Source organism: Carlito syrichta, unplaced genomic scaffold (assembly GCF_000164805.1).
Source record: "Carlito syrichta isolate Samal-C Ts95f unplaced genomic scaffold, Tarsius_syrichta-2.0.1 Scaffold309503, whole genome shotgun sequence".
In the NCBI taxonomy this organism is placed as follows: domain Eukaryota; kingdom Metazoa; phylum Chordata; class Mammalia; order Primates; family Tarsiidae; genus Carlito; species Carlito syrichta.
Window position 1 is genome coordinate 123,304 of NW_007253599.1, and position 12,349 is coordinate 135,652.

General features: G+C 36.9%; 1 protein-coding gene across 1 annotated transcript; it reads right to left on the bottom strand.

Moving 5' to 3' along the window:
• Positions 1-2,627: 2,627 nt before the first annotated feature.
• LOC103269833 (olfactory receptor 6C2-like) lies at positions 2,628-3,566 on the bottom strand. Its single transcript, XM_008067389.1, has one exon. It carries the CDS (start codon positions 3,564-3,566, stop codon positions 2,628-2,630), a length of 939 nt encoding a protein of 312 aa, XP_008065580.1.
• Positions 3,567-12,349: the final 8,783 nt, after the last annotated feature.

A 12,349-nucleotide genomic window follows, 5' to 3' on the forward strand; every position in this document is an offset into this window, starting at 1 on the left:
ATCAGGATCCAACCAAGCCTCTCGCTCTAACAATTTGACCCATGACTTAATAATGCCTCCACACTGATATACTGAAATTGTAGTACACTTTCTTGCACTCAGCCAATATTTATTTTTGATGAGCTCACCATTCATAGGCCTATAAATGTCTAAGGGCATGGAATAATGAAGGGCAATGCTTCTTAGGACATCTCTTAGAATATTTCATCACCTATCTTTATCTATCTATCCTCTATCTGTCATCTATCTCTATATCATCTATACCTATGTCTGTTTCTTTCTCTCTCTTCTATCATCTGTCTACCTATCTATCTATTTATCTATTATCTTCTATCTATTATCACCATCTATCTATCTAACTCTGAAGAAATCCAATGTTGGACTAGTTTTCTCAAACTTTTCTCTAGGTGTGACCTTCAATCTGTTTTAGACAGAGATTCTATTTAGGGAAAATCCACTAATTATCTGCCCAGCCATCAAGAAGATAGCACTGTGCATTTCACTGGGAGAGGCTTTTGCCTTGTTGAAGTGTCACTTCTTATAAACACATGGTTAGAAATCTTTCTATGATCTTAGAAAATATTACTAATGCAACTGCTGCCTCTACATTGCAAGAAAAAACTATTAATCCACTGGCTAAAGTTGTACTCGATAGTCACATTGTTTAAGATTTCATATTAACTGAGCCAAAAGGTGTAGGTGTGGTGGAAAATACCTCCTGTGCATACTTAAATACTTCCCATGACTTATAAACTAATCCAGGAATAATGAGAAAAGTCATTTGACTACAACAAGTTTCTAAAGAAGAACCAGTGGTTAATTTTCTTAATGATGTTTTTAGCTGGCTTTATAATAGGTTAGGGATTTTTAAAAAACTAATTTAAGAAAACTAAAATCGAGATATTCTGAAAACTAGAAATGATTCAACAAGCAACGGCAGCTATATAAATCATTGATTTGACTGAGGTCTTATTTTTTTGCTACTCTGTGATGCCATTCCTATTTGTCTTTTGGACACTCATAAAATTCCCCACTGAGACATTTCCAAAACTGCAACCCCATAAATTTCTGCTCATTATAAGTTAAGCAGTCTGTGATGTTCTGCTATAGCAATGCAAAGTAGACTAAGACATATGTTATACACATACATACTATATGTATATTAATCACAGGTACATACTATACATACATATGTGTATATATACATACATAGTACTACTACTACTACTACACACACACACACACACACACACACACACACACACACACACACACACACACGATATATACATATGTCATCAGACATAGATTTGGTAAGTGACCCAATAAATATTTCCTATTTATGCTGGAATCTGAAGGTTGAATGGGATTAATCCAAAGGATCAGCTAGAGAATGGAAAGAAAAACATTTCTGAATGAACAGGAATCTAAAAATAAAAGATTAGAGAGACAAAAGTATTCCATATGTCTGGACATACGGGAATAAGGAGATAGAGAGAAAAATTTGTGAAAAATATAATATCTAAGTGTATAAAGATTTCTCCTTGAGAAGTAATTCTGATATTCATACTTTTTTGTTCTTTTAAATTTTATGCTATTGATTTTTGATTAATATATTACCTGAGGTTTTCAAATACCTTTCCAATTGAATATTATTGAGATTGGTTCTCATTTATGCCCATAGTATAGCTGCCTTTTTAACTAGTGCCAAAATATGTGTTTCAGTTCTTGCCCTGCTTTTTCCTAAGAAAAGATGTTTCATTCTAACTTTATTTAAAACTCCTATTTAAGATGCTATTTCTAGGTCTTTAACATGTTAGTTTTCCTCCTTCATAATAAAATATATTTGTCTTTTCACAGGCTATATTTTTGAGATTTATCTTATCACATTTTGAGAATGGTCCTGATAGTTATGTGATTGGAAACTATCTGTCTCAACTATCTATCTGTCTATAGCTCCCTCTCTCACTCTCTCTGTATCTATATATGTATCTATCTATATATCTATATCTGTAGCTATATCTATCATCTATTATCTATCTATCTCTATCTAATCTATTTGATTCACCCATATACACAACTGATTTGACTTAATTGGTAACACTGGATTGGAGGTGTGATCTGGCTTGTTCTTCTGGACAGATATGGCCCTCTAGCACAATTGTTTTGCCAAAAGAGGAAATATAAACTGGTTAGGATCTGTCTTAGCTTCAAGACCAAAAACATTTTAAGACAGTTAATCTGAATTTATCAATGACTGAAAAGTTATTAATAGTTTAGAAAAGTACAACCTATTGGCCCAGTGTTTCTCAAACTATCTAGGATAAAGGACCAGTTTATTTTCTGTAATTTATTGAATATTCATACATTTTAAAAATACAATAAAGATGGATTACTTTAAAAAGAAATAAAAGCTAAAATATGAGTTCACATTTTTTCCTACTAGGTGCATATTAACACTTTAAGTTTCTCTTATAACATATAAAGCTTACTTTTGTTTTCTATACTTATCAAGTATCAAATACAGTTTGTCGATCTGCTCTAATCTAATTATAAGTAATAATCTAATTATAAGTAATAACAATATCACATTTTTGATAACTTGAATCTACAATTTCAATATTTCCCTATTTCTTTGAAAGAAATGCAATTCTTTTGCAGGAGTCAGTGAATGCTTGTTTCACTTGCTTGTTTCTCAAGGTGTATATAAATGGGTTTAGCATTGGAGCAATGGAAGTGATTAGTATTGCCACACCCTTATTAATGTCCACTTCTTTTTTTGCTGAAGGTTTAATGTAAATGAAGATGCAGCTTCCATAGGTGATAGACACAACAATCATGTGGGAAGAACAGGTGGAAAAAGCCTTTTTCTTTTGCTGGGCAGAGGGAAATTTTAGGATTGTCTTGATGATATATATGTAGGAGAGAACTACACACACAAGGGTCATGATGAAGGTCATCACAGCACAGGTTATGACCATCTGTTCTATCAACCATGTGTCTGAGCAAGATATTTTGAGGATAGGAGAGGCATCACAGAGAAAATGATCAATGACATTTGAGTCACAGAACTCCAGATTTAAGCCTAGGCCAAGTGGAGGGATTATGATGAACAAACCTCCAACCCAACAGCACAGGACAAATTTTCTGCAGACTCTGCTGCTCATGATGGTCACGTAATGTAGGGGTTTGCAGATGGCCACATAGCGGTCATAGGACATGATGGCCAGAAGGAAAAATTCAGTTGATCCAAAAAAGATAAAAAAAAATAGTTGACTAGCACAAGCATTATAAGTAATGGTCTTATCTCCAGTAGACATGCTGTAAAGGAATCTGGGTATACAGACCGTAGTGAATGAGATCTCTAGAAGAGAAAAATTTTGGAGAAAAAAGTACATAGCAGACTTCAGTTGAGTATTCACCAAAGTAAGGAGGATGATGGTCAGATTTCCAGTTACACTTAGCATGTAGGTGATAAGCAGAAAGATAAATATCAAAACTTGAAGATGTGGGTCACTGGTCAATCCCAGCAGGATGAATGTTGTTAATCTTGTATGGTTTCTCATCACAGACTTCTGATTTCAGCCCAATCAGTTTATAAAAATGAAATTAAAACCTTTAAAAGTGGTATTAATAGTTATGTTAATGGAGGCTAGTGAAAAATTCAATTAATGCGATTAACATAGATTTTCTTCTTGTAATTAACAACTAATCATGTAAATACATGACCAGCCTCAGCTCTAACTAATAAGTATTACATGGTTGATTGAGGGAAAATTTTAAAAATTGTTTTTACTCCTCTGAAATTCTTATTTTTATAGTTCTTTCCATTTTGTCAAGTTTCTTTTTCTGTGGATGAGTCCATTGAAAGTACTTGTTTGATTCAATTTTAAACTGAGAAGAGACCATTGACAGAGGTGATTTCATAGGTAGTCTGATATCCTCATCCTTCCAACACTCACAAGTTGGAGCAAAAAACCAAAAAACCAAAAACCAGAACTAACAAACAAACACATCACCAACAGTTTTGTGTTGTAACTGAATTCAGTCTCAGCTGCTCACAACTCGAAGGACAAACTCAAGAGACAAGTGTTAGTAGAAAAAATACAGGTTTCATTTAAGAGCCCCAAACCTGAGGAGATGGTGGACTCAAGTCACAAAGACCATTTCAAATGTCTTACACTGATTGGAGAGTTTTTAAGGGGCACAGGGGCTTGGAAACTATTTGTAAGGACAGGCTACATGTAGTTCAGCACGCTCATCTTGATGGCTACCATCTGGTGTCCAGCTTGTCAGTCTGACCACAACCAGATTGTAGATTAACTGCATTCTGCATTCTCCTTCCTCAGGAGGGCTTTTTCAAAAATCTTGTTCCTGGTTTTTTTGAGTGCTGGAATCCCTTGAACAAGCATATGGATAAACATTAATCATATTAAAGGCAAAAGGTGGGCAGCATGGGTATTGTTATTGCTCTTTCATAAAATGGGATCGCTGCAGCTACAATGTCTTTGCTTGAAGTGCTGGATCTTCATTAAATGAACATACAGGAGCTGAACATTTTGGCTGACTACACAGATAATCTGTGTGCTTTTGCAGTAGAACTTGGTTTAACATGGCACTGTCATAGCTGAAGAGGTTTTGTTAATGAAAAAATTTTTTTATAAAAATTTGTTTTGTGTTCCTATCCACTGACAATCTCTGCATTTCTAAGACAATCTTGATTTCTGGTCTTGTTCATCCTGGTGTCAAACACAGTATTTTGATGCACTAATATAGTTAATAAATGGTCTAGGAACATGGCAAAAGTTCTAAGGCCCAGTCTCTACCCTGCTTTTGTGAACCTTGGTCTCTGGGTTCTTTATCTCTCCTGGTGATTTCTGAAGCACATCAAAGTTTGAGAACCACTCAGCTACAATGATTAAGCTATACATTCCAAAAATAATATAGCTGTTATTGCCTATGATTACTTTGTGATTAGGTAAGGTTGAACTCCTGCCAGTTGCTTAACTATTGACTAGATTCTTTCCTTGACCAAACTTTATATGGCACCTCTGAACTTTTTTTCAACTCAGTCTTGAGTTTTAGACTTCTGTGTTTATCTCTTTAACACTATCAAGATTGCTTAAAATAAAAAAATCCTTTCCCATTATATCTCACTGTTTTTTTTTCCTTCTTATTTACCAAGATTTTCTGTAAAATTAAAGTGCTAATTACTCACCAATCTAATTCGGTTTGTGTCTCAATATTAGTAAAGCAGTAAAACTGCTTTTAAAAATTAAGTCATCTGTAAGAGTCTTTGCTCTAAATACAATATACTCTTTTTGTTTGGTTGAACTGCATGTATTTACTATTTTTGTATGCCAAAAAGGACAACTCAGTGAAATGCTTGATCTTTCTGTTAAACTGCATTATCAGCATGCTTCCTTTTCTTTTCCTTCTTTTAATTGTGTATTAAGTATAAATGTATATTTAATAAACTACCAATAATATACACTGTGGGCCTGACATTCACAATTGTCATTTTTAAAAGTAAATATATTATAATAGAGAAGAGTACATACTAATGGGTGTAATTTAAATAATATTTAAAGAGGAAGCATGAGTGCAACTGCCATTTGAAAGAAGAGACAGAACATAGTCTGCACCACAGACAGTCCTCTGTGGCTTTCTGTGATTGTAGCTTTCTCCATGCCTCCTAGAGCCAATAGCTATTTTGATATTGTGATAATAACTTTGTTTTTAAATAATTTTCTAATTTTATCTGCATCCTTGAAACATACTTTTTTCTATTTCAAACTTCATATAAATGGTGATATACTGAATACATTCTTTTCTGATAATGTTTTTCTGACAACCTTGCTATGGAATCCATTCATGTTTTTACCTGAAGTCATTGTTTTATTTTCTGTAATCTGGTATTTCATTATGTGCATACACCCCCATCTGTTAATCTACTCTTTTGTTGATGGATATATGGGTTTCAGATATGAATTATTATGAACAATTGTGAATATTCTTGAGCGTAAACACTATTTATATTGTTTTAGTCACATGTCTTTCATAACGAGTTTTAACTTGCTTCTTTCCTTTTATATCTTATTCACCAGAATTTTTTGACTATCCTTTCCTATAGCATCAATATTTTTAGAAATCTTTCCTGATACCACGTCTTTGCTTACTACAGGTTTTCCCTGGGTACTTTTATTGAACTCCCATAGCATCAATTAGCATTTAGATGCATCTGGTTTCTGAGTCTCTATCTAGTCCGAATCATGTTCTTGTATTCAAGGCACATAGACAAATGAATCCTGGGCAGTACTGTGGAGTCAAACTTTTCATAAATTTTCACAGTTCATCTTTTGTTTTTTTGAGACAGGGTTTTACTCTGTCACCCAGGCTGGAGTATGGTCGTGCAATTTTGGCTGTAGACTTGACTTCCTGGGTTCAAGCTATGCTCCTGTCTCTGCCACTGGAGTAGTTGGCACTATAGGCACATGCCGTCACACGACTAATTTTGTTTAATTTTTATTTTTCTGTAAAAATGAGGTCTATTATCTCTAGGTTGGTGTTGATCTCAAACTCTTAGCCTCAAATGATCCTCTTACTCTGGCCTCCAAAGTGCTGGGATTACAGGCGTGCACCACTGCATCTGGCCTCATATAGCTCATTCTTAAACTTTCTTGTGTGCTTCCTCGGCAAAAATAATGAAACAACTAAAAAGTATTAAGCAGTATGGCACGGATTCTTGGGAAAAAAGTTCTCCTACAATTGCTTTCATTTCCTTCTGCACCTTATCTTTTTTTTGAGTCGGAGTCTCATTCTGTCGCCCAGACTGGAGTGCAGTGGCTGCTCCCGGCGACGGCAGCCTCGACCTGCTGGGGTCCGGCGATCCTTCTGCCTCAGCCTTCCGAGTAGCTGGAATTGCAGGCATGCACTACCATGCCCGGCTGATTTTTTAAAAAATTTATTGTAGAGATGAGGCGGGTCTTGAACCCGCGGGCTCAGGCAATCCACTCACCTCAGCCTCCCAAAGGTGCGGGATTACAGGCTGAGCCACCAAGCCCGGCTTTGCACCTTATCTTATCATGAGTACATCATTGCAACTACATTCTCAATTTACATTTAGAGAAAAAGGTGTTTGAAATGTGTATAGCCAGGTTCAAAAGTGTATTTAAACATTAATCAAATTTCAGGCACTCCATCTAAAATCAGAACTGTGTTCTGTAGTAATAATGATGTATAGTCTTAGTCTAGACTATACTTATGCTGCTAATTGTAATTATTCATATAAAAGATTATATGTTCAACAACTCTTTGTAATCAATTCATCAGTGGAGATCACTTTCCTATCCATAAGCCAAATTGATTCATGGGTACATCTCAGTGTAGTGGTATGTCTGGCGAAATTCACTCTGATCAGTGCCCTCAACTTTTCATCCTGATACATATTCCATTCAGTTTAGGAGTCACTTTCTTTGAATAATCACCTGAACCACTCTGTTGTGTCCCCTTGGAACACTCTGCTTATTACTATCTTAACATTCTGCAGGGAGATATACTTTTGTTGAGATCAAGGACTATGATTCATGTCTGTTATATCAAACAATTAACAGAATTCCAGATTCATAATAGAATGTTCAACAAATTTTTGCTCCATGACATGAGTCACATATTTAACCTACTGACCTCTAACACACTTCAGCTTTCTCATTTGATGCAATTGCCACTTTCTGTTAAAGTACTGTCTTTAACAAAAGTTTTTCAAATCTTTGACTCACCATGAGTTGGTATAGTTAGTTTTTTTTGGTGGAGAAGTTATCACTGATCCTGGAATTACACTATGGAAAGATCTGTTTATACTCAAAGTGCCAACTCATAACTAAAGTTAACTTTAGTGATAACTCCCTTCCTCTTTCTGTCTAATTTGCTGTTCAGAGTTTTCTCTTTTTTGTATCTTCTGAATATAACCTTTATTGAGAAATTAAAAACAAAAATCAAGGACTTATAATTCTATTTTTTGGATGCTAGCCACTTTCTACTTGGTCCTTAAATGTAACTAACCACTTCTTTTGAAGCCACTCAAATATTTCCTATCTGCAATCAATATCTCAAGGGCTGTAATTTTTCTACATTTCTTAATTGAAAGATATTCCTTGGTGGCCTTTTGAACAGTTTCATTTGGTTCCTCTTATTTTTTTTCCTACTGAGAGGAGTGCAGAAATCAGCCCTGCTTTGTATCTGGATTCCACTGTTTTGCCCCTAATGTTTAAAACTTCATATCAAAGAAAGGAAACTAATTTAGTCTCTGAGAAGTGGTATTTAAACAACCCAAAGAGAGTAATCATAAAGATCACATAGATCTATAGGAATAAAATGTGTCTGCAGCCTAGTTATCTCCTCTAAATTGATCTCTTCTCAATTAGTATTTGTCCTTCCTCAATGGGCGCGCTGTTTACAGAACAGCATTATTCTGCACATAGTATACACGTGGGAGGACCCTACAAACCCTGAAATTTATTTATAAAAAATTATTTGTTCTTACATGCTTAAACTTCCGTCACCTTCAAAGTGCTCTCCATCTGAAGTCATACACCTATCATGACGCCCTTTCCACTGCTTAAAACCGTTTTTGGACTCATCAATTCTGATGTCCTTTAGTCCTGTGGTTCCCCCCCCCCACTTCTTCCAATTCAGCAAAATGTTTCCCTTTGAAGACTTTTTCCATCCAGGGAAACAACAGCACAAAAGTTACTGAGGGCAAGATTGGATCAATAGAAGGGGTGGGGCACGGGAGGGGAGTCATTCCATTTTTGGTCAAAAACTTCTGAACACTTAGTGGAATATGGCAGGTTGTTCCTGTGAATCACTCATCATAAAATGAGCGAACACACTGAAAGAATTAAAAAAAAAATCACTGACGCTGAATACAACCTCTCACAAGGTTAGCTGTTACACTGATGCCGATGGGTTTCTAGAACTCTTACCAAGTAGAGGATGCCTGAACTACAAGGGGCTCACCATCCAAAAATTTATTTCATTTTTTTGGGTCCCCCGTCATGTGGGTCCCCCACCATATATATTTCCTCTTTAGGTATTAAAAACATTCTGACAAAGGTTGCTTATGCATTTTCACAAAAGAAAACTACACTGAGATAACTTAAGTTTTACTAATGCATAAGCTGGGAGTCAGTTAATTTCAACATACTTAGTTAATTAGTTAAACATTTACTTGTCATAAATGGCTAAAGGGGCTTTTCATGAAATATTAAAATCACTTTATTTTAAATAAAAGCATTATTCTAGAGTTATGAAAAGTTGAGGATAAGTGCCAAAGATTAACATACTTACTCTTCTGACAGTCATAGCTTCACAAAGTCATTTATCCCATGCTTTCATCAGGGTGACAAACTCAACCAGTAATGTGTTAGTGCAGATAGGTAGATGCACCGCCAACCACTCATTTTTATAACCTCACACTCACAATCACAGGCAGAGATTTCTTTGGGTTTTCTGTCTCCAAAACATTTCAGAGAGTTTCTTAACAAAATTTTGATCTCATGTTAAACGTAAGCCATATTTTCTTGTGTTATTCTTAAATAAAAAAGCGATAGCATTTTGGACTTCTTTGCCTTTTAGAGAACTTGATGGTATGCTTTCTCTTTTAAAATGTTACACAATGTTGTGTCATTTAAAAAAATTGAACCTCCATCATTAACTAAATGAATAAACACTCGTCCTTGGAGACCCTGGTTTAGGAGTCACTAAGGAATCTATTGTGCAATTAACATTTGGGGAAAGAAACACCCCTAAAGGAGCCATGGGAAATGTTCTCAGAACAAACATGTGTATCAGAAATAGGGTATGTGCAGAACACAGAATAGGAATTTATTTTTCTCATTTATTTATTTTTGTGACTACTTCATCTTTATTGTAAAAAACAAATAAGAAAATATATATAGGAGAAGTGGCAAGATGGTAACGGGGCAACCCGGTCTCTGAAGCCCTCTGCAAAGGAGATTTGCAGTGGGTCTCTGACTCTCACCCTGGGGGGCTATGGACGCCAACCTCGCAGCCTGCTCTTCATACGGAGCTCGGCCGTTGCCACTGCTGAGACATTGCAATGGACTGGACAGTCACTGAGGCGCAAACGGTGCCGCCGCCGCCGCCGCCGCCACAGCCCCTCCCACCACCACTGCTGCCACGGCCTCCGTGACGCCCGTAGCACATCACACCACCCAGGCCCGAGGCGATCCACATCAAATCCCTTCAGGGAAGATCTGCTAGGATCGCTGCCACCTCTCCTGCCACCGAGACTGTCCTGCCTGCTGCTGCCGTAAGGCTCCTGTTGCCTTCCCTGAGGCAGGCAGCCATCTTGTTCCTGTCCAGCCCACGCCCTCTGGGGCGAGCAGCTGAGATAGCACCACCTGCTGGTGATTCAAGGTAACAACACCGAAACGGGAGAAACAAGCTTGATAAAGACATAGACCAGAGTGCTGAAGGGAGGGTAATCTGAACTGTCCTTCACAGCAGATCAGGAGCAACTGACCCTAACTGCAATCTAATTTACCTGCTTGAAAAGAAAACTAGAAATCAGACCTGAAAGGACATTGGACTTAAATGAAATGTCTCAGAGTGTGTTTCATTCATTCTATTAGTTTAATGACTTAATTCTATTCCTACTGTACTGTTCCCCTTTTTATTTTTTCTTTTCCTTTTCTTCTCTTTTCTTCTCTCTGTAAACCATATCTTTGTATAGAGGAACAGCACACTAACAAGGTGGTTGGTTAACTTGTATGTTAGCATAACTATATGTTTTATTTTTATTTTTTGTATGAGAGTTGGTTCATCTGTAGCTGTGGTCTATTGTTTTTGTCTGTTTCAGTATAGGCCTCTCTCTCTATTTGTTGGCACACTCGTTTGTTTCCCTCCTTACTCCTCTATCTCTCCACTCCTCTCTTCAACCCACTATCTGCTCCATTCTCTCCCCTCTGCTAACCACATTTTATTTCAGGGAGTAAACCTACAGCCCCACTGCACGGACAGATTCCAGGGCAGTGGGAAGTGGGTTCCACATTATCCACACACCTGTCAGCGAATACCAGGACCTGCAGACAGATTTTGAATCACAGCTCTCCTGATAAGTAAATCTCAAAACTGCAAAAAGGACCACCTCCAACCTACAGTGCAACTCCAGAATTGAACAAAGTAAGAGGACATACATAAAGAATAGGAGATTGAACAAACCGAAGTAAAACCAATCCCTTTACCCCCGAATAACAGAATTAAGGAAGATGGTGATGTGGAGGGCAGGAAAAAGTAGGGAGGGGGAAAAAACTACACAAATGAAGAAAAACCAAAAGAAGAATATAGGTCTCACACAGATCCCTGGGAGATCAGACACTGAGAAAACAGATTCTGGAACACAAACAATGAGGAGCCCCTAGAATGACTGGTTGCATGCAACAATCGAAGACATCAAGACATTAATGGAGAGAATTAAAAAAATTGAGGAGAGACAAGAGGAAAATAGGAAGGAGCTGATGTCAGAAATGACAGCAGTAAAGAATACTGTGATGGAAATGAACAACAGACTAATAAGCATGGAAAGCAGAATCAGCCAAGCAGAAGAAAGGATCTCAGAGTTCGAAGACCAAAACACAGAACTAACCCAACTGTCAAAAGCATAGAAAGGAAGCTCAAAAAGACAGAACAAAACCTGCAAGAGATGAATGACCACTTCAAGAGACCAAACCTAAGAGTAATTGGGCTTCCTGAGGCAGAGAGAGAAACAGAAAGCCTCACTGGAACAACATTTCATGAAATCATTCAAGAAAACTTCCCTCATCTCATTAAGGATGAAAAAATTCAAACACAAGAGATTCAGAGAACCCCTGCAAGACAACAAATGAGAAGACCAACTCCCAGAAACATAATAATTCGCCTAAACAAAGTAGATATAAAAGGAAAAATTCTAAAGGCAGCAAGAGAAAATGGCCAGACTACCTACCAGGGAAAACCAATTAGAATAGCAGCAGATTTATCCACAGAAACCCTTCAGGACAGGAGAGCCTGGAGCCCTATCTTCAAAGTTCTAAAAGAGAAACAATTTCAACCAAGAATAACCTACCCAACCAAACTAAGCTTCATTAGTGAGGGACAATTGAAATCTTTTCCAGATAACCAATCCCTAAGAACCTACACTGCCACCAGACCACCTCTACAAGAAACACTTAAGAAAGTACTGAACACAGAAGAAAAAGAAAAAAGAACAACAACATTCTTCACAAGAGTACAGGCAAAAGATTAAAAACACACATGAACCAACTCCAAAACCCAAAGAAAGACAACA

Excerpts from the sequence above, each read along its gene's own strand:
- LOC103269833 (XM_008067389.1), bottom strand. The coding sequence starts at position 3,566 with ATGAGAAACCATACAAGATTAACAACATTCATCCTGCTGGGATTGACC.